The sequence below is a fragment of the Theropithecus gelada genome, chromosome 1 (assembly GCF_003255815.1).
Source record: "Theropithecus gelada isolate Dixy chromosome 1, Tgel_1.0, whole genome shotgun sequence".
Taxonomy (NCBI): domain Eukaryota; kingdom Metazoa; phylum Chordata; class Mammalia; order Primates; family Cercopithecidae; genus Theropithecus; species Theropithecus gelada.
In genome coordinates this window covers 44,731,781-44,754,193 of record NC_037668.1, presented here as the reverse complement: position 1 = coordinate 44,754,193, position 22,413 = coordinate 44,731,781, and the positions used below count along the sequence as shown (strand labels likewise).

At 53.5% G+C, this 22,413-nt stretch overlaps 2 protein-coding genes across 2 annotated transcripts in view; both read right to left on the bottom strand.

Moving 5' to 3' along the window:
- Window positions 1-10,612, bottom strand: part of PADI3 (peptidyl arginine deiminase 3) — a 38,285-nt gene extending 27,673 nt beyond the window's left edge. Inside the window, exons 1-2 of the mRNA XM_025403282.1 lie at window positions 10,487-10,612; window positions 244-424 (exon numbers count right to left, since the gene is read on the bottom strand). Of these exons, the coding sequence (XP_025259067.1) occupies window positions 244-424; window positions 10,487-10,578 (273 nt within the window). The 5' untranslated portion in view covers window positions 10,579-10,612. The remainder of the gene's footprint in view (window positions 1-243; window positions 425-10,486) is intronic.
- Window positions 10,613-13,399: 2,787 nt separating this feature from the next.
- Window positions 13,400-22,413, bottom strand: part of PADI1 (peptidyl arginine deiminase 1) — a 40,357-nt gene continuing 31,343 nt past the window's right edge. The window contains exons 12-16 of the mRNA XM_025370869.1: window positions 21,114-21,258; window positions 19,876-19,969; window positions 18,814-18,893; window positions 17,834-17,959; window positions 13,400-15,388 (exon numbers count right to left, since the gene is read on the bottom strand). Of these exons, the coding sequence (XP_025226654.1) occupies window positions 15,155-15,388; window positions 17,834-17,959; window positions 18,814-18,893; window positions 19,876-19,969; window positions 21,114-21,258 (679 nt within the window). The 3' untranslated portion in view covers window positions 13,400-15,154. The remainder of the gene's footprint in view (window positions 15,389-17,833; window positions 17,960-18,813; window positions 18,894-19,875; window positions 19,970-21,113; window positions 21,259-22,413) is intronic.

The following is a 22,413-nucleotide window of genomic DNA, read 5'->3' as shown; positions in this document are numbered from 1 at the left end:
CTGATTATTCCATTTTACAGATGGCAGACAGAGGCCCCGAGGGGTGATACGGCTTTCCAAGGACACAAGGTATGTGTCTGTAACTTGCAGAGCTGGGATTCAAAACCAGCAGCATGGCTCCAAGGCCAGGCACTTACCCACTGTGCTGCCCTGCACTCCAGAGAAAGAGAATGTTGGGCCCTCCTAGAGCTAGACAGCTGCCTCCCCCGCAACCTCTCCCCACTCCACCAGGGACCAGCTCACATGGCTGTCGTTGAGGTCATTGCTGGGGGAGTTCATGACCACGATGATCTCCAAAGTCGCGTCAAAGCGCCACCGTCTGGTGTCTGCGCGCTCCCGGCCCCTCTCCATGTTGGGAGAGATGTAGATGTCCACTCCAGGCGTCCCATAGACCTCGAACATCTCTGTGCCCTCAGGCACTGACCTGGGCAGGACAGACAGCCATGGGCGGTGCTGAAGGAGGTGTGTTTTGCTCAGATGTTTGAGCTTTGGCTCAAGCCCTGCTTCCTCTAGGAAGCCTTCCTTGGCCACCCAGGCCCCTCAGATCCTCACAGCAAGTTCCCAGGAGTCAAGCCTGGACCCCACACGAACATATACACAGTCAGCCAGGTGTGGTGACTCACTCCTTTAATCCTAGCACTTTGGGAAGCTGAGGCGGATAGATCACTTGAGGTCAGGCACTTTGGGAAGCCGAGGCGGGCGGATCACTTGAGGTCGAGACCAGCCTGGCCAACATGGTGAAACCCCGTCTCTACTAAAAGTACAAAAAATTATCCGGGCGCAGTGGCATGCGCCTGTAATCCCAGCTACTGGGGAGGCTGAGGTAGGAGAATCGCTTGAATCCAGGAAGCAGAGGTTGCAGTGAGCCAAGATTGCACCACTGCACTCCAGCCTGGGCAAGAGAGCAAGACCCGGTTTCAAAACAAAACATACACACAGTCTGACGTTCTAAGCCCCTGTGTTAATGTCATTAACATTTCCCTTGTGAGTTTCTTTACCATCCACCAGAATGGCGAGCTCCTCAGAAGTCAGAACCCAGCCGTGTGCTGGATAAATCCCCAGGGCAGGGCTGGGCACGAAGAGCTCAGTGAACACCAGCCAGTGGTGGGTGGAGCCCCTTACAGTTCTGAGAGCTTTAAAAAGAGCAATTCTCACCCCAGATCCCATCACATGTCTCCTTAGTGGGTGGGAAGATATCCTTGGATTCTTCCCTGGGAAGGGAATTCAATCTGGTTGAGTGCCCGCTGCATGGCAGGCACCTGGCACACACAGCTCCCTCCACTCTTACAAGCTGTAAGGTGAGCAACATCATCCCCATTTGACATATTAGCAACTGAGGCTCAAGAAGGCCTAGTGACAAGCCTGAGTTTGCATCAAATGGCAGAGCCAGGTGTGCACCAGGTCTGACTCCAAGCCCCTGCTGTTCCACGGCTCTGCAGTGTCACCCGGGAAACTTGGCCAGATTTGGTCAGACAACGAGGCACTAATTGCAGGTTTAAAATATCTGTGATGTTACCTGGCCCTGAAATTGCATTTGCCTCGTTCCTGCTAGTCTGGGGTTCCTCGTTGGAAACCAGCTTGTGCATCCTTTGACTATGGGGTGCCCACTGTGCACTCAGGTACTACCTGGCTGGGCCGATCCACCCACTGCTCTCCCCACTGCCCCAGAGCTGTTGATCCCGCTGGGGAGCTGAGGACCAACATTGTCCAGGGGAGCCAGATGGGGCTCGGGGCCACAGGATTACAGTGGGAACCCATGTAGGGAGAGGCCACTGTGAGTTGGAGGGCTTCCTGGAGGAAGCAGCATGCACCCCCCTGGGGGATAACAGTGACTGACACTTGTTGAGCTCATGCTCTGTGCCAGCCCATCATGCAATCCTCTCAATAACCCTAGAAGGGAGGCACCATCTATTACTGTCTCCCATTATACAGATGGGAAAGCCGAGGTTAAGTAACTTGCCCAAGGTCTGTGGTGGGGCTGGGATCCAAACCCAGCCATGTGGCTCCTCAGTCCACAGTCTTGCCCACCACCTCCCCAGGAGTAGTAATAACAACAATACCGTTAGACAAAAACCCCCCAGCCTCTGCGCCCTTAGCACAGCAGGCCTGGCCAAGCCTTTTTGTACATTAGCTCATCTGATCCTCACTGCAGTCCCAGGATGAGATAATTACTCCTGTTTACACATGGGGAAATGAGGCTCGGGATACATACAGGACTCCCCGAGTTTTCACAGCTGGCCACTCCCCTCCTTTCCCATTTTCCCTCGGAGTAAGGCAGACCTCCCCAAAAACACCCTCTTCACTCTTCCACCAACATGATTCTGATACATCTCACAGCAGCTCTTTTATAAAAAGGGAAATAAACCAAGCTCAAGCTTCTCTCCATCAGGCGGGTTACACTCTGGGGTGCGGGCCCCTGTCAGGTGTCCTCACCAGGTGGAAGGGACAGACACACCTGTTTCTCCTCCTAAGCGGGGCTGCCAGACTTAGCAAATAAAAATACAGAATGCTCAGTTGGACCTGGATTTCAAATAAACAGTCAATCATTGTTTGGAACTCCCATGAAATATTTGGGATATACTTATACTAAAAAATTACTAATTATTTATCTGAAATTCAATTTTAACTAGGCATCTTTTATTTTATCTGGCAACCCTACTCCCAAAGGCTGTAATTTCCAGGGCTAGTGGAGCCCTCTGGCCTGTTCTGCCCTGGGCAGCGCCCCACAGGGGAAATGGCAGACCCAGGTAGAGAGGCATGAAGACACAGAGACAGAGAGATAGGGACAGAGAGACTTGGAGAGACACAGCGAGATGGAGAGTCAGAGACAGGGAGTCAGAAAGACAGACACAGGAAGACAAACCCAGGTAGGAAGAGCAGCCTCTCATACCCTCAGGAACACCCTCAGCCCCACTCCTGAGGCACCTGACTTCCATCTCCCAAGTAAGCCTTTTTTGTTTTGTTTTGTTTTGTTTTGAGACAGAGTCTCGCTCTGTTGCCCAGGCTAGAGTGCAGTGGCCAGGCTGGAGTGCAGTGGTGCAATCTCGGCTCACTGCAACCTCCACCTCCCAGGTTCAAGCAATTCTCATGCCTTAGGCTTCCAAGCAGCTGGGACAACAGAGCCCACCTCCGTGCCCGGCTAATTTTTGTATTTTCAGTAGAGACAGGGTTTCACCACATTGGCCAGACTGGTCTTGAACTCCTGACCTCAGGTGATCCGCCTGCCTCAGCCTCCCAGCTGGGATTACAGGCATGAGCCACCACGCCTGGCTGAAGCCTGTAAACTTTTTATGGAACTCCCTCAACCCCAAAGCTGTTCCCTGGGCCCCGAGTGTCCATGGGCGAGGGCTGAGCACCCTTGATAGTCCTTCTGGTATGAAAATCCCACTCAGTCCCCAGGCTCCAGCCCCTGCGTGTAGGGTATTTCAGCCCAGCGCCCTTGCCCCTCCATGTGCCAGGCTCTGTGTGAGATGCTGGAGGATTCCTAATGAAGATCCTACCGTCCAGGAGAGTCCCCAGGGCCACGGTCTGAACAAGGGCTTCGCACAGAAGGTGAACAAGCTACATCTGAGGTTGGGGAAGGGAGGGTCCGCAGAAGTCGAGGGCTCGGGTGATGCTGGGACCAGACTCAAGAATTAGGTTCTAGACCAGGCTGGGTCACACCAGCTGAGCTTGACTAAATCACTTAGTCTCTCTGGGCCCATTAACCTCACCTATAAAGTGGGATAATGACACTTGGCCAACCTCATGGGCAATCATGAAACTCAAGTGTGATAATAGATGGGAAAGGCTTGGAACACCATTGGCCCAGGACAGGGAAGGGGTTATTAAAGTAAATGAGGGTGCAGGAAACGGGTCTGGAGGCAGGATGAGACAGTGGGCTGGGCAGCTGGGGCAGGTTCCCCAAGGAAGGCACCAAGAGGAGACACAAGTGAGGGGAAGGTGTTTTCACCATGGAGCCTTAAGAGGTCTAGTTTAGACTCAGGTTATAATGAGCTTGTTTTCATTTTATCCCTCTGTAATGGGGAGCCAGCGACGGCTCTTGATCAGGGGGGCAACATGATGGAGCCGTGTTGAGGTACTTGAGCCCGTGGTCCTGGGGCCAGGCAACTGGGTTCAAACCCCAGTCCCACCACTCATTAGGTGTGTGACTTTGAGCGAGTGACTGCCTCCCTCAGCTGCAGCGTCTACATCTATCTGGTGGGGATGAGGAGAAGATGAAAGGAACCAGTGTGGGTAAAGCACTCAGGATAAGCAAAAGTCATGCCCTCATTTCACTGCTGGGGAAACTGAGGCCCAAAAGAGAAGCGACTAGAAGGTAGGGCTGCTGACTCCCAGTCCAGTGCTTATGCCTGTCATGAAAACTGTGTGCTAGGAAAATGAAAGGGGCAGCTGCTGGGAGGAGATCCTGCATCAGGTACAGGAGGATCTAGCTTCCCATTTCCTAGAGAACAGGGGAAGTACCTGGAGCCTCACCTGGACAAAGTCCTTCCTCTCCAGGCCACCTTGAGCTGCCAGCATGGCTGAGTCGCCACATGCTGGCTTCTGGGTTTTCTAGGCAGTGCTTCTGGTCTAGCCCTGGGCTCAGGGCCTTGGGCCCTCCCCTGCTGAGGCTTCCATACACAGGCCTGTCCAGGGCTCTCCCAGCCCCACACCCTCCCAGCCAGCCCGAGAACTCAATTGCTCCCATGGCACAGCCAGCCTAAGATGGTGAGTGGGGGGTAAAACGTGGTAGGGTGGCCGACAGCATCGGTTTGCTGGGACTAAGGCTGTCTCTGGATACAGAATTTGCTGTGCTAAAACCTGCCAGGTTCCAGACAAACAGGAGCAGTTGGTCTCCCTAAAAGTAGCCAACCTCAGACCCACCTTATTGAAAATGTAGATTCTTACAGTGCTGCAGGCAGGGCCCTGGAACCTCATTTTAAGCCATTCTGATGTTCACTGACATCTGAGAATCACGGCTTAAAGTAGGTTGTCTTAGAAATGCTGGAGTCTGGTCCCTCCAGCGCGTCTAGAGTTGACTCAGTGTGAGCCCATCCCCTCGTGTATCACCCCCTTCAATGGTGAGGAGGAGGATGGGGCATTGGTGATGAAGGTATCCCCCACAGCCATATGACATGTGTGCTATTATCCCCACTTTACAGATGAGAATACTGAGCCCTGGAGACGGCAGGTGATTTACCCAAAGTCACACAGCTAGTAAAGGACAGAGCCAGGACTCACCGCCAGCTCTGTCCCCACTCCCCCGCAAATCCAAACCTACCTTCTCTCTTCATGGACTCAGGGCCTGGACTCTCTGGGAGAACAAAACCAGACATTTCAGGAGCTGAGAAACCGATGGGAAAGGTCCCCATGGCTGAACACAGAAAGGCTGACAAGATGACCAACAAGGTCTTCACCAAGCTGGACTGTGGGAGCAGAGGAGACCAAGACCCAGGCAGCTGGGTTTCTGGGTGGCAGTTCCAGCTGCCCCTCCCCAGTCAGCAAGGATCCCAGATCTGCCGACCCTGCCGGCCTCATCAACCAAACCAGGTTCAGGAAATCACGGTCCCACCGTAATCCTGGATGGCCCTGCCCCACCCTACCCCTGGAAAGTGGCAGCCACATACGCCCTTTTTCCAAATCCCCCGTATTTAAAAGGGTAGAAATGCACCAGCCCCCCCAGGGCCCAGCTCTCTGCACAGGCAGGTCAGAGCTCTCACATCAAACAAAATCCGATGTTGACAGAATGGAAGCTGCTTTGTCAAATCAGCGAGGGGATTCAGAGGCCTCCATGAGTGGAACTTGAAACCCACTGTTCTGTGCCAACCCCTTCAGCGTCCATATGGGGAAAATGAGGCCCAGGGTTGAGTGGAAAGTTGCTCAAGATGACATAGTGAGTGGCGACAGAACTAGGACCAGAACTCAGGGTCCTGGCTCCATTAGGCAGCCTCTGCGGAGACAGGGTGACATGAGCTGTTTGTCCTCCCAACGAGGGCAGCGGTTCTCAGCCCCAGATGCACATTCATCCCCAGTGGATCCTGGAAAACCTAGGGTGCTGGGACCCTTCAGAGATGAGTTGAATCAGGTTTCGCAAGGTGGGGCCTGGGCATCCATTATTTTATGGGTCCCCAGGTGATTGAAACACGCTGCCAGGGTTGAGAACCTCCGAGCTGGAGAAAAGAGGAGCTGGATGGCTCATCACCAGGTGTGGTCCCTTAGGAGACACCTGCGCGGGGTACCTTAGTGGTGGGCTCTCTGCCTTCTGTCTTTTCCATGTGCTGCTACTTGAGGTCATTCTCAGGGACGGGAGCTGTGCACCTGCTCAGGTCAAGGTGGCCCCCTCTTAGAGGTGTCTGGGCTGCCATCAGAACAGACTCCGCTGCCCTCCAGGCTGCTATGTGTGCTGGGCCCCTCTGCAGCCATGCAGATGGGACCTGACCCTTCCGGGACCTTCTGACTGCGGGGCCTACACAGCTGTGCAGCTGAGAATACCTGGAGCTCTGGGGCCCTTAGAGCCAAGTGTGCCACAAGCCCCACCAGGCCCTCCAATCCAGGTGAGTCTCAGCACCTCTGTGACTCAGTTTCCTCTTCACCAACAGTCAGAGATCCTTCATTTGAATTGGAAGATCTGGTTTCTAGTTTTAGCTCTGTCCCTAACTCGCTATGTAACCCTGAGCAAGTCATTTACACTCCAGGCCTCAGTTTCCCCAAGTGAAAAATGAAGGGGTGGGTAAGACCCCAGAGATGTCTCACTGAACCAGCCTGGGGACTGCTCTCCAAGGCCACCTGTGATGAATCCCAAAGGTGACCAGCTTCGCGGGCCCCTCAGCCACAGGCGCAGCCACAACCCAACAGACTCCAGGAAGCATCTCCACATGTTACGGGAAAGCGCCGTGGGAGTGGGTCCAGTCCGTCCTTGCTACTGGACCAATGACAGAGGCCCTGAGGATGGCCCTCTCCACCAGAGGTGGTCCTGGGATTTTGATTTTGCCCATTAAGAATGAAACCAGGCCAGACATGGTGGCTCTCACCTATAATCCCAGGCACTTTGGGAGGCTCAGGCAGGCGGATCACTTGAGCCCAGGAGTTCAAGACCAGCCTGGGCAACATGGCAAAACCCCATCTCTACAAAAAATACAAAAATTAGTCAGGGACGGTGGTGCATGCTTGTAGTCCCAGCTACTCAGGAGGCTGAGGCGGGAGGATCGCTTGAGCCTGGGGAGGTCCAGGCTGCAGTGAGCCAAGATTGCACCATTATGTTCTAGCCTGGGCAACAGAGTGAGCCCCTGTCTCCAGAAAAAAAAAAAAAAAGGAAAGAAAAAAGAAAGCAGCTTTCTTCCTGCACCAAGGCTTTGTGCTAAGGTTTGCGCTGATGCTTGAGCCTTGAGAAAGAGCTGTGTGGAACCAAGCAAACCACCTGGGCTGTGGAACTTGATGGGATCTGGGTTCAAGCCGTACAGCCCAGTGGGATAGCACTTGTCAGAACACCATCCCTCTGAGCCTGCCTCCAGTTGCAGGGAGGAGTTAATGAGCCACCAGACGCCCAGTGCATGGCTCAGTGTACCAGGGTACCCTTCCTTCCCTTTCCCCATCCTAAGACTCACTGCTCAGGAAAGAAAAGCCCCCATATCATGCCTGGGTCATCTTCAATTCATGGAAAGGCAAGAAGATAAAGTTGAATCCACTGCCACAGATAGAGAGGCCCAACAGACTTGCTTGTCCTCGTCCTTCAAGGCTTTGACTGGTGCCCCTCCTCCAGGAAGCCTGCCCTGACTCAGCTAGGCTAATTTATCTTTTTTCAACTCCTTCTCCCAATACGGTCCAGAGGCTGTTTCCCAGACATCTTGCATATGGCAGGTTTGGGGATGCTTGAGGCTGTCCACAGGCCCAGGACAAAGCCTTAAACCGATGATGATGATAATGGTGACAGTTAACATAACTGAATGTTCACCACAAATCAGTATTAGTTGCATGCTTTGCACACACAATCTCATTCAATCCCCCCAACTGCCCTTTGAAGTAAGGCCAAACTGGGTTACATCCTGGCTCTGCCACTCACTGGCTGTGTGACCTTGGGCAAGTTGTTTAACCTCTCTGTGCCTCTGTTTTCTCATCTATAAGATGACGATGATGACAGTACCCACTTTAGAACTGTGTGAGAATTAGTTAACATATGGAAAGTGCTTAGGACCAGCACTGCTGGGGAGTGGCATTAAGTGTCATTGCTGGTATTATTATCATCCCCAGGCGACAGGTGAGGAAACAAAGACTCAGAGAAGTTAAAGGAGTTTTCCACAGTAGGAGAGCTGGGAAGTTGCAGAGCCAGGATGGAGCCACCACACCTACTGCCCTTTCTCTTGTTGGCCCGCAGGCTGAGCACCCAGGAATGTTACATCACAGCACCTCCAAGCCAGGAGGGACCTCAGAGCTAACTCAGTCCTGCTCCCTTTCCCAGAAACGAGTCCTTTCTGCAGCACTCCTGTAAGAAGGTTGTCCAGCCTCTGCCGGCCTCTCAGAGGGGAGGGGCTGCTTCTGCACCCTTGTGTGTGTCCCCAGAGCCTGTGCTCATCCTTCAAGGCTCTGACTGGTACACACACTAGACTCAAAAGAAATACTTGAAGAATGTGTGAATGAACAAACTAGGAGGTCTCCACTCCCACCCCTGGGGGGTTAGGCCATCAGGGCCCAATAATCCCTCATTTGAAGGCATCAGAGCTTCCATCCCCCACCCTGTGACTGTCCCACCCTCGGTCTTCTCTGTAAACCTCCAGTGTGGCTCAGGTGACTCCAGGAAGCTATGGCCTTTGTCTCCTATCACCCCAATCCATCCTCTATCCTCTAAGGAAGCTCTGCTGGGGAGGAGCCAGCCCCAGGCTTCCTGGGGCAGGTCAAACCGGAGCCACATCTGCCCAACAGGCACGAGGTAGCAGGGGCAGGTGCGTCACCCCATGGCACACAGCCCAGTCACCCCATGGCAGGCAGACAGTGGTGCCAAGTGGTAGCTACCCCTCCTTCCTCACCCCTCCTCCTTACCCCTGTGGCACAGCCTCCGTGGCTTCCCCTTCCTTCAAGAACCACTGAATCCCCTTCCTCCTCCTCACTGCCCATCCACCCACCCAATACCGGGATTTATGTCCTGGACTGGCTCTGCTCCAGACTTGGTTCCCTCCCATGAGCAGCTCCTCAACCCTCTCATCCAATGCCCTGGAACAACCCCATTGCTGCTCCCAAGTTCACCCCGATTTTTCGAGTCTTAGTCTCAGAGACTCGTTCTCAATGGGTGGGCTATTTTCCTCCCCACCCCAGGGCACATTTGGCAACGTCTGGGGACATTTTTGGTTGTCACAACTTGGGAGCGTGCTGCTGGTATCTAGCAAAGAGAGGCCCGGAATGCTGCTCTCCATCCTACAGTGCACAGGGCGGCCCCCATGACAAAGAGGTACCGTGACAGTAGTGCTGAGGTTGAGAAACCTGGCCCGAGGAGAGGGCTGGGAGACTTGGGAGGCGGGAGCTGTCCCACAGTTCTGCACCCTCCTCTCCCAATATCCAGATTACCTCAAAGCCAGGTAACCGGAGACTCCCCAAAAGCCTAAGAAGCCAGCTCCCTGGTGGTCCCCAGAGCCCAGCTCCTAAAACCCTACCTTAACCCTCTTTTCTTCCTAAGAGAGAGAAGACAGGGCCTTACCTCCCTCCACCAAGGGCCTTAAATACATGACCTGGCACACAGTAGGGGCATAATGCATGGCCATTGAGTGTCTGGAGGAAATCAGGTTGGAAATGTCTATTTTCCAAGTATCAGAGCAGCTAAAACCATAAGACTCTTGAGTAAGACCACAAGCGGGTTTAAACTCTGGCTTTGCCACTTAGTAACTGTGTGACTTGAGCAAATGGCTTGCCCTCTCTGCCTCGGTTTTCTCATTTGTCTGATGAGATGATGCTAATAATAAACGTAGTTCACAGGGTTGTTGTAAGGGTTAAATTCAAGATTAAAGTTCGAAAGTTAACTCAAGAGGCTTGTGAAGCTCTTAGAACAGTGCCTGGCACATGGTAAGTGCTATGTATTAACCTATTTTTTAAAAATGATTCACGCTCTGTTTCTAGGCTCATGGGCTCAGGATGGGGCTGGGGATATCTGCCTCTTCCTATTTTTTCGTGCCCCAGACAGATCCTCAGCCTAACCTGCAGGATCCCTTGGACATAGAAAAGTGCCATCTCTTCGTGGCACCAGCCCCCTCCAAGCCCCTGGCCTGGAGCTCAGCCACTGAAGCCTCTTCTACCCCGCTCAGCCTCCCAAACTTCAAACTCCCTGGCTGAGGTCTTCAGGAAACTCAGCTGATCAAGAGGAGGACCCAGGCTTCCCTGATTGGCTGCTGTTCCGAGGCCAAGGCTGGGGAGTGGGCCCTGAAGAAGCCCTGCCCGGCCTGCAGGGAGGAAGGTCCAAGGGAGGAAGGTTCAAGGGCATCAGCACCAAGGGCCTGCAAACCACTAGACCTCTGACTCTTACCCATAAATGTCCACGACGGTCTCCACGCCAGCCACACACACCGCGCTGGTGGGATGCTCCAGGGACACACGCACGATTCTCTGCAGCGACATGCTGGTCTTGGACTTAGCTGTGGCCGCCAACCCCAACACTGCCCCTGAGGCCCCTTAGGATGAGGTTTAAAAGCCCCTGGCCCCACCCCTCCAGCCAGGGTGCCGATTCATTGGCTCCAGTCATGAAAGCCCAGCCCCTTCCCAAAACTGAGAGCTCAGGATAGGCTGGAAGGGACCCAGTATTTGTAATGAACCTGTTGTCCTGACCCCAGCACCCAGGAAGTTAATTTCTTGGGAAGCAAGTCCCCACAGGTACCTGGCTAGGCACCAGGAACTGTTGGGGGCAGGTGCTGTTGAAGGGGTGCAGAGATATATGACACCGGTCTCGGACGCTTCTTTCCCCCTCACCTCCATTTTCTGCATTTTCAGAGACAATATAATTTAATGGGGAGCTTTCTTACTCTGCTGGGGAGCTGGTGAAAATGCGGATTCCCAGGTCTGTTGTCCACTCTGATCCAGCAGGTTAGGGGTGCAGCCTGGCCTCTGGATTTTTTTTTTTTTTTTTTTTTTTTTGAGACGGAGTTTCACTTTTGTTGCCCAGGCTGGAGTGTAATGGTGCGATCTCAGCTCACCGCAACCTTCGCCTCCTGGCTTCAAGTGATTCTCCTGCCTCAGTTTCCTGAGCAGCTGGGATTACCGGCGTGTGCCACCACTCCCGGCTAATTTTGTATTTTTAGTAGAAATGGGGTTTTTCCATGTTGGTCAGGCTGGTTTCGAACTCCAGACCTCAGGTGGTCCGCCTGCCTGGGCCTCCCAAAGTGCTGGGATTACAGGCATGAGCCACCGCGCCCGGCCCTCTGGAGTTTTTAATAAGCTCCCCAATGCATTTTGGTGTCCTTTGAGAAACACCAGCTTTTTTTTTTTTTTTTTTTTTTTTTTTTTTTTGGCATGGATTTTAGAGCCAGGCCTGGGTTTCAGCCCTGCCTCAGCCACTTCCTGGATGGGCGACCCTGGGCAAGTTTCTTAATAGTTCGCGCCTCACTTCTCTCATCTGAAAAATGGTTGCTGTGAGGCCTCATGGACAGCGTTAGTAGAGCTCTGGAATGGAGCCTGGCATTATTGTATTACTGTTGTTGTCATTAGATCTCAAAAACCTCTGAAAGGGGTAAATGATGAGGGCGAGAACTCTCTCCAGCCAGGGGAGCTTGGCATGTCAGAGTAGGAAGGCTCAGTCGTCGGGCGGGAAAACCGAAGTCAGAGGGGGCATTCGGGCTCCTGGAGGAGCAGGAGCAAGGGCTCTGGGGAGAGAAGTCTTGGGTTCAGATGCAGACTCCACTGTGTACCCACAATAGGGCCTTGGGTGCCAGTGTCTCCCCCTCTTGGAGACTCGGTTTCCTCATCTGTAGAAAATGCAGCTAATCACTGGCGCTGGCGGAGATAATAGTGAAGACGCACCCTGCCTGGGGGAGGCTCGGGAGATACTGAATAGAAGTTTCCTCCCTTTTCCCTGGCAGTGCTGACAGCCTAAGGCAGGATGGGGACCAGGACCCGCTCCCCAGCACCTCCAGCTGGGACATCTGCACCAGTTCAAGGACCTCAGCAGGACCCTAAGATTGTCATTTCCATGTCTCAGTTTCTGGGAAGGATGTTCTTTTCAAGGAGAACTGCTGGGCTGCTGGGCCAAGAGACAGCTTCACTGTTTTCTGCTGTGGAACGGCTTGATGGCTGTGTCAGCCCTGGGTAAGAGTTCGAGCTCAGGAGGAAGCCTTAGTCTCCCTAGCCTGCTTGTGAGCACAGATGGGGAATAGACGCAGAAAGTGGGGGCTTTCCCTGGAGTGCTGGCTCACCACCTGCCTCCTTCTCAGAGAACTGTATGTGCCTTTGGAAGGAGACTCATGCCTTCACTTCTCCCCCGTTAATACCAACTTTTAGAAACAGGTTTGTGGTTAACTCAGACTAAAATGTCAATGACTAACAGGCAACAACTTTTTGCCCTCTTAGTCCACAACAAAAGCTAAAATAAAGTGAGTATCAAAGGGTATAATTTGAGGCAGCAGCAAATGTGTAGGATGAGAGGGTGACATTTTCAGGCATCCAAACTCAGACCACTGAAGCCGGGTAACTTAGAAGCTTCAGAGGCAAAAATGGAAGGGAACTGGGCCAGGCACAGTAGCTCACACCTGTAATCCCAGCACTTTGGGAGGCCAAGATGGGAGGATAGCTTGAGCCCAGGAGTTTGAGACCAGCCTGGGTAACACAGCAAAACCCCAGCTCTGTAAAAAATAAATTAGCAATTTGCGCATGGTGGCCTGTGCCTGTATTCCCAGCTACTCAGGAGGCTGAGGTGGGAGGATCACTTGAGCACAAGAATTCAAGGCTGTAATGAGCTGTGATCGCACCACTGCACTCCAGCCTGGGTGACAGAGCAAGACTCAGTCTCAAACAAAACAAAACAAAACAAATCAAAAACCAGAAAGGGAACTGTAGTGGCCTGTGGCCCTGGGAACCAGCCCTGCTGGGGAACTCTCACCTCTGTTAATAGGACCCAGGCTGCCTCCCCGTCCTGTCCTCCCTGAGAGATGGAGGAGATGCTGAAGGAAGAGAGGAGAGAGGAAGAGGCAGGACCCATCCCTGCCCCGATCTGATCTCCATCTCAGCAGGGCCATCAGCCCCAGAGCAAGAGGCATGTGCCAGTCATCCTGCTGAATCAGCCTGCCTGGCACTGGCCGTGGCACTGTGAGGCTCTCCCAGCTGAGCAGGGTCTGCCTGTGGCAGCAGAAGTTGAGCCAAGCAGCTGCATAGTGGGTGGAACTGGAAGCAGGCGTCTCCGCTTTCCTCCCCTCCTCCCCAACCCAACAAACAGGCTACGGAGACAGCCCTGTAAGAAACGCATGTTGACATTTTTATTGATCAGAAAGGAGGTGACTGGTCACCCAGAACATTCTCAGAGCCAACACCAGGGCCCCTCGATGGCCCAGCAGCAACTCCAGAGCTCCCCACACCCAGGGTGGCCCTGACCCCCAGCCCTATCTCTGCAATGCCCACTCCCCTCCTACCCACAGCTCTTTCTCGGGGGATTCCCAAGCCCAGCTCACACCCCCGGCCCCTTCAGAGCCTCCTTCTCCTTCTTGACTCAGTGCAGCCTGGGGTATGATCCTGAGCAGAGGGTGCTCAGGTTAAAGCAGGAGCTTGCAGATGCGGTTCTGTAGAACCTTCCAGAAGGGGATTTTCAGGTTCCTGCTCACCCACTTTAACCATAGCAGTTCCAGGCTAGCTTTTGTTGGTTAAAAGAGTGACAGTAGTTGGCTCAGTGTGAGGTTTCCCCAGGGGCCACCAAAAACCTAGATGAGCAGAGGCTCTAGGGCTGACTGCCCTGCAGGGACCACACTGGCGGTGGGGGCTTTCTCCTGCCCGTGCCCTGCAGCCCAGCTGAACCAGACTGCCTGTGCCTGTCTCAGCGACCGCACTCAGAGCGATGAACCTCCCGTGGCAGCTGTCTTCCCTACTGTGGGAGGGAACACGGGCCTGCCACAGCGGTGTATTCAGGGGTGAAACCCATGCTGTGTGCAGGGTCCCTGGGTTGCTGAGAGAGACCAGGCAAGCCTTCCCTTCCCACTGCCTGCAGAATGAAGGGGAATAATTAAAGACTATTAAAGGAAATTAAACTCCACCTTCAGAGAGAACCTAATTTCCTCCCAACACACACACCCACTTCTAACATTCTGGGCCCCCACCCCTGCTACATCTGGAAGCGCCAGCTCCCTTCAAATCCAGAGTTCAAAATCCCAGCCCAGGAGCCATGGACACCTCTAGGCCCCCAAATCCATCATCACACACTCCGCCATCCTGACCTCGTCCCCTCCTGCCCCATCTTCCTTTGTGTGTCCTCAGGCCTCACATTGGCCTCTCAGCATTTCTGAGGAGGGAGAAGCCGGCTCCGGTAATTAAAGTCTTTCGAGAAAGGTAACAATCAGTCTTCTGAGGTTGGAGTCAGTTATTAAAATTTTGTTGTCTTTTTTTTTTCCTATTGAAATTGGCCCTTGGACATTGGGTTTTTCTGTCCTTGTTTGTCCACACACAGCTGAAAGGTGCTGGATGGGGGTGGAGGTAAGTGTCACAGCCTTGGGCCCCCTTTGGGAGAAGAAATCTGGATGGGGCAGAGGATGTTTCTGATCTCCTTTCCTAGCTTTCCAAGAGCAGAGGCAGCCTGGTGCCTGGCACACCAGACCCCAGGTCCTCCGGGCCCCATTCCTGGTGCAGACACACAAAGTTACTGTCCTTGTTCCCCAGGGAGGCATCAGAATGAAGGGGGAGCAATTCAAAGTGGGGCCCATCTCCCTAGGCCACCCACAGCCATTCTCGAACATGCTAACATTGTGGGTCCGGAGCCTCTGGGGGCTGTGGGTGGGGAAGAGGCGAGGGAAGAATGACGTGCGTTCTTCTCGGGTTGGGTAGGCCGTTCCAGAGGCGAGGGTGGGTGGTATCCATCCCTGTGTCCTGGTGCCCACGGGGGCCAGGATGTTTGCAAAGTGCCAAGGCTCCCCCAAGAGAATGGAGGCCAGGTGGTTGTTCCTTGCCCTCACCCTGGTGGGGTTCCCCAGCAAGAGGGCAGAGAGGATGGCGGGTGGGGGCAGGCTCAGGGCACCATGTTCCACCATTTGAAGGGAAAGGGCTTCCTGCGCACGTTGGTGCCACAGTGGATCTCGCCCTGCAGCTCGTGGTAGGACAAGTAGTCATCAATGAAGACGCAGTGCAGGCCCAGAGGTTCCAGCAGGGACTGCACCTTCTCCTCGAGGCAGCAGCGGCCGTTGATGATGGGCCCGTAGGGCTTGGGGATGCCCAGGTACTTGCCTAAGACCACCATGTTAACCTGCAAGAGAGAAAAGGCAAGAGGGAGGCTGTCTGGCTGCGAGCGCTGTGCTTCTAGCACCCCTTCCTTGCCGGAATAAGACAGACCCTGGGGAATGGGTTGGCCATCGCTAGAGCCCACAAAGGGCTCTAGGACTGGGGTTTGCTCAAGAGTTAGGGTCTATGAAAGCAGAGGAGAAAAAGATTCAGGGTTGGAAATGAGGTTGAATAACAGCCAGGGCTACCAGGAATTTTGTACATAAAAAAAAAAAAAAAAAAAAAAAACACTTCTCCAACACTTTCTTCCATCTATGAGAAAACTGTCGTATTATAGCAACTTTGTTAGAACAAGAGATTTTCATGTCCTCTACCGAAAACTTGTACAACAAATATACACACCTACAAGGTCTGTGGTGTGAATGTCTTCCAAAGTGTGGTGTGCTTTTGCAGTGCACAGCTTGCTTAACTGTCTTTGGCAGCCCTGATCATTGTTAGCATTTATTGAGCATTTTCTATGTGCCAGATATATCATCACTAAATCTCACAGCCTGCCTCCGAAGCTGTGGCTCAGACAGGTTAAGTCACACAATCATACAACCAGAGAATGATGAGACTGACATTTGGACTTGGATCTGACTGATGCCAAAACCCATGCTCTTTGTATCTGGCCACCTGTGGGACTGAGGAGTTGGGGGAAAGGGCTGAAAGCTTTTGGGGACACTTGAGTTTAACTCTGGGGGCACCTCTCCTTCCCTTGATTGTGGACCTGGCTTGGGGTCCTAATTCTGGGGATGGGCCAGAACATGCTGGGGTGGGAGTGGGGGTGGGGCATGCAGGGGGCAAAGGGCAGAAAGAGGAAAAAAGAGCCAGGACCAGGACCAGGACCAGGGCCAGGATCAGAGCCAGCCGGGCCTCTGCTTCCTCCTAAATGAGGAGTTATGGGATTGGGGGCTGGTCCCGACTCCGCCACTCGCTCACTGTGTGACCTCAGACACATGACCCACTCTCCTTCTAAGCCTCAGTTTCCCCATCTGACAAACCAAGGGGTTAACTGGGTGTTCCCTATGGGACCCGCCAGTGAAGACAAGCTGGGATCCTTCAGCAGAGCCTGGAATGAAGCTAGGGAATCCCCACAGGATGGCCCACAGGCAGGGGGCTTCCAGCAGACAGAGGCTAGGCCACAGTCACACGCGCTCCAGCCTAGGCCCTCCCCCCACCTTCAGCCAGAACCAGAGCTTAGCAGTCCCTTAGAGCTCTGCTGTCCACCACAGTAGCCACTGGCACATGCAGTTGTTTAAATTAAAATTAAACTTACATACAGTTACAATTTCCGTTCTTCATCGACACTAGCCACATTTCAAGTGGTAGCTGAGTGGCTACTGGACTGTATTGTGTAGATATGGAACATTTTCATCAGCACAGAATGTTCTAACAGACAATACTGCCTGACTTCAAGCAGTGGTTCTCAATCAGGGATGATTTTGTCCACTAAGGCATTTTCAGTTGTCACAACTAGGAGAGTGCTATTGGCATTTAGTGAGTAGAGACCAGGGAGGCCACTAAACATCCTGCGAGGCACAGTACAGCATCTACAACAAAGGCTTATCCAGCCTAAAACAGCAATAGAGCTACAGAGTCAAGAAATCCTGCTTGGGGGTCTCTGCCAGGACCTAGAGGCTGGAATCTCCCCAGGAGGAGTCAGGAAAGCACACGGGTCCTCCCCACCTCCCACAACCTGCATCCTGATTCCAACATTCGCTTCCAACCCTCGGCTTGTCCCAAGAGAGGGATTCAAGCTAAAGACCGCAGTGTGAAGAAAGAGGGTCTATCCCCATCCTGGAGGACCATCCCTCCCAGGTGCCAACACCCCAACATCCTTTCCCAAGAGGTTAATGGGCACTTGGGCCAGGTCCACCCCGATAGCATCACTCAGGCCTCTCCCAGGTGAGATCACATCTGCCCATCTCCTTGTCAGCTGCCCGGTTAATGAGAGTCAGTGAGGCCACTGCCTGCCCCCACCTGCCTGCCTGCCTGACACAGGACTCCCACTGGGGAGCAGCAAGTGAGGGACCGTGGTGGGAACACAGCAGGCAGTTGAGACCCAGAGAGAGAAGCCTGAAACACTTGGAACCAAACCACGTTTTCTTTTTCCGTCTGGGTGAGAAAAAAATAAGATGCCCACAAAGGCAGGGCATCCCATGCCCTATAGAATGTTTAGTGAAATTCCTGGCTTCTACCCACCAGATGCCAGGGGCACACACCTCCCTGTGGCAACAAAAAATCCCCTGGGGGCAAAATTGCCCTGGTTGAGAGTCACTGATGGGAATGTTCTCTATATTCACAAAAACAGACCCTGGAGAGGTCCGCAGGGCCCTCCAGCCCCTGCACCAGCCTGCCCTGGGCCAGGGAGTGCTTCTTCTGGGAGCCCCGCAGACCCCCCAGCAGGACCCTGCCCAAGGGCTCTCACCATGTCTGGGAAGAAGGCTTCTGCATAGAAGTTTTTCAAGAAGAAGAGCTGAGGAATATCCACGATGTCACTCTCTGCCAGGCCCAGTTCCCGCTTCAGTACATTACGGTTCCAGTCAATGCATTTCTGGGGAAAGGAGGCAGCTGGGCAGCCCGGGACCAGGAAGAACATAACACTGGCCAAGCACCTACTGTGTGCCAGGCCCGTGTGGGGCCCTCTGGGCCCGTTAGCTCCTTGAAGCCTCACAACAGCTTTGTGCCATAGAAGCCATTGCTGTCTGGGGGAAACTGAGGCTCAAGCAACCTGCTCAAGTGCACACGGCTAGGAAGTGCCAGAGCTGGGGTTCGAACCCACACAGTTTCTGGATGCAAATGTTCTTGTCTGTACAACACACTGTCTCAGCCCCAGCCACAGCGTGGCTGATGCTGCTGTCTCCTCTCAGCAGCTTAGGAGAAAGTGCTGGGCACCACCGGGGAGGGGTAAGGGGCTTCCTTCCGTTAATTGAGCACTGACTCTGACTCTGTGCTAGCCCCTTCACCTTGCACAGGGCAGGCACTTTTTATCTTGGGGTGAGCCCTGCCCCTTCCTGACACCTTGCTTTACCTGTTCTCACAGAATCCCCCTGACTCTTACCCGCCCCACCTCTGGGCCCCGCAAGGTCCTATTTCCCCACCATGTCTCTCGTCTCGAATTTCACCAGACTTCTCGGATGAGAGGCTCAGGTTTGCCTCTGTGGAAATAGGTCATTGCCCCAGAGTGGGGCCAGGTCTCCCTCATTAGGCTGGGAGCTCCCTGAGGGCATGGCTCTGTCTCTTGGGTTCCTGAAGGCAGAGGCTGTATCCTACCCACAGGCCCCAGCAGCCCCCAGGACCATCAGAGCTCCAGCACCGAATCCCTGACGCTCCCCCAGCAGTTCCAGGGGCTGCTTCTCCCTGGAAGGGAAAGGACCCCTTAGAGCAGCTGGTGGTCCTGCCCCTCACCTGTGCATGAAGATTGTCTCTCCGGAGGTGTCTGTCTGCCAGCATCTCATTAATGCTTATTTTTGCCTGGTGTTTTAACCCTGCAAGAAGAGAAAGACAATGCATAGCTCAGGGAGCACTGCCTGGAGGCCCTCTTCGGCCTGGGGCTACATAATCCAGGCCAGGATTTCCCTCCTACCTCAGTGCCAGGGTCAGAAGCCAGGATAGAGAAAGTCGGAGACTGAGAACCCTGATGGGACCAGGCCCTGGCTGCAAGGAAAACCTGGTGATGGATGAGGAACCTCTCAGGAAGTGACTCCGGACTCAGAGCCTAATAATTATGGCACAGGTACCATTATTGAATGTCTGCCATGCTCTGGACATCCCACTTAATGTATTATTAATATTTAAAGCAACTATAAGAGGGATTAATTATCACCTACAACTCAGAGAAGAGGAAACTGAGGCACTGAGAGGTTCAGAACACACCCTTGATACCAGAGCCAGCAAATGCCAAGACCAGGATTTAAACCCAGGACTATCCTTGTGGACAGTGGCACCACATCCATTCCAATGCTCTATTCCCCAGATGAGAACACTGAGGCTGTGACAAGGAGGGGAGGTGGGCCAACCAAGCCCTTGGAGGGTCTGTTAGCTCCTGCAAGAAGCTCTGCAGAGTGGCCCTGACCAAGCCTGGCTTCTCCTCCTTCCTCTCTCGAGCCCCCAGCCCTGCTGCTCCCTGGCTGCACAGCCCTGGCCAAGCCAGTTCTCCTCTCTGAGCCTCAGTTTCCACTTCTGTGAACAGGGATAAGGAAGAGGGAGGAGAGATCAGATGGGAGCGAGAACAAGAACGTGCCTGGCATTGACTGGCACCTGGGGCACTCATGGCTTCCTTTGCCTTTCCTCTCCTGGGGTGTGGCCCAGGAACTTCCCCACCCATCAGAGGACCTGGGGGCCCAAGACACAGAGAGTGGGTGTTGGGTTCTGAGCCCAGCTGAGAGCCCTGCAGGTGCAGGGACTGTAACCAAGGTTGGTGATGAAAGGGCAGGGTTCCCCAGGGGTGACCGGGTCATTGGCACTCACCATCAAACTGGGCTGCCTCGCCATAGCCCTCTTCTTTCTTCTCTTGGAAGAGTTTGAGGCAAGCGCTAGGGCTAGCCAGGAGCAGCCGGAAGCCCTGGCACAGAGGGAGGGAGAATGGTTCAGTGGACAGGGTCCCCCTAGACACAGGAGACCCCAGACTCAGGAGGGGCCTGACAGTGCTTAGGACTCCCCTCTCCCGCTCAGTCTGCACCCCAGCCACAAAGCACTGTCTGCAGCAATCCCGGTCCTCCAAGCAGGTTCCCACCTCCAGAACTTTTGTCTGTGCTGTTCTCCCTCCCTGGAGGCCCTTTGCATTTTGCCCACTAAGGCATTCTGACTTCTTCCTTCAAGGCCCAATTCAGGGCTAGGTGTGGTGGCTCACGCCTATAATCCCAGCACTTTGGGAGGCCAAGGTGGGCGGATCACCTGCAGTCAGGAGTTTGAGACCAGCCTGGCCAACATGGTGAAACCCCATCTCTACTAAACAGACAAAAAATTAGCCGGACATGGTGGCGTAATCCCAGCTACTTGGGAGGTTGAGGCAGGAGAATCACTTGAACCTAGCAGGTGGAGTTGTAGTGAGCTGAGATCGCACTATTTCACTCCAGCCTGGGCGACAGAGCAAGACTCTGTCTCAAAAAATAAACAAACAAAAACAAAATACCCAATTCAGATGTCTCCTCCTTCACTGTCAGAGCTGTCCCCTAGCAGAGCTGTAACCACTGGTCACTGGGAAGCCTCTTCTCCCAGGCTGCTGGCTCCCTGGCCATGCCTTCCCCAGCCACCTCTGCAAGGCTTACTGTAGAGGCCCAGAACCAGGATTTGAATCCTATCCTGACACCTGCAGGCTGGGTGATCTTGGATGGGCTAATGGCCCTTCTGAGCCTCAATTTCCTCACTTGTAAAATGGGGCAATAATAATCGCACCCACCTGACGGGCTTGTTGGAGGATTAAATGAATTAAAACGTGAGTATTTGGCACATAGTAGGTGCTCAGTAAATATTACCAATTATTATCAATATCATTCCTGACTGTTGGCTAAGGGATTTGGGTTCAAGCACAAATACCCAGGAAGTGTGAGGATGAGCGTGTCGGGGTGCCCTGACCCAGAGGATGCCCCAATCCAGAGGTTACTCGGGGCACAGGGTTGAGCTGGTTCTAGATGGCTTTGCCCTGACTCATCCCATCAGGTCAGACAGGGGCAGAGGTGGCTCAAGCAGGGAGGGAGGGGACGCACCTTTTGGTCAGAGGTAGGCACAAAGGTCAGGAACTCGTCCACATGGCCCACAGAGAGCCAGTCTGAGTAAAGCTCCACGGGTGCCTGCACCTGCTGGGCCTTCAGGAAGTTCCGCACCACCCTGGCCATCTGCCGCCCGCCGGACCTGGCCAGGAGGGAGAGGGCGTGCAGTCACCTTGTGCCTGGGAGGCATCAGGCCTTACCTCTCAGTCATCATCAGATCTGCCACCAGGGGGCGGGATTGCTCAAAGAACGCTTTAAATGTGGGGTGTAGAGGGTGGAGAGGCCAAGACAACAGAGAATGGACTGTGCATTTGTGTGTGCATGTGAGCACCTACTGTGTGCTGTCCTTAGGGTACTCTCACTAAGTGTCTTGTTTAATCCTCCTGATGACCCTATGCTATACATACAAATACCAGCTCCAAGTTACATCTGAAGTGTGCTCGGCGGAGCTGTCTGGCCTCACTCCCCACTGCGCACCTCCTTGGTCACTTGGCTCCAGGTCCACCGGCCTCCCTGCTGGTCTGCTGTCTCCAGCCTGCTCCTGCCTCAGGGCCTTTGCACGGCTGTTTCTACACCCTGGAATATTCTCCTAAGTAGCCACATCTTTAACTGCCTCTTCTTTCTTTCTTTCCTTCTTTTCTCTTTCTTCGTTTTTCTTTTCTTTCTCCCTCCTTCCTTCCTTCTGTTCTTTCTTTTTCTTTCTTTTCTTTTCTTTCTTTCTTTCCTTTCTTTCTTCTTTCTTTTTTCTCTTCTTTCTTTCTTCTTCCTCTCTCTCTTTTTTTTTTTTTTTTTTGAGACAGGGTCTCACTCACTCTGTCACCCATGCTGGAGTGCAGCGTTGTGATCATGGCTTACTGCAGCCTCAACTTCCTATGCTCAAGCAATCCTCCCACCTCAGCCTCCCGAGTAGCTTGGACTACAGGTATGTGCCACCACGCAGGGCTAATTTTTGTATTTTTTGTGGAGGTGGAGTTTCACCATGCCACCCAGGCTAGTCTTAAACCCCTGGATTCAAGCGAGCCCCCCACCTCGGCCTCCCACAGCACTGGGACTACAAGTGAGGGCCACTGTGCCTGGCCTAACTGCCTCTTTTCCTTCAAGGCTTTGTTTAAACATCAGACTCTCAGCAAACCTGAGACAAACATTTACTGACATGTGCCACACACATGCTTTACCCAGGCTACCTCATTTAATCCTTATAACAGCCCTGTGGGGTGGGGACCATTACTGTCCCCATTTTACAGATGAGGAAGTTGAGGCCCAGAAAATTAAAGATATGTGCATTTGTTTATGCATT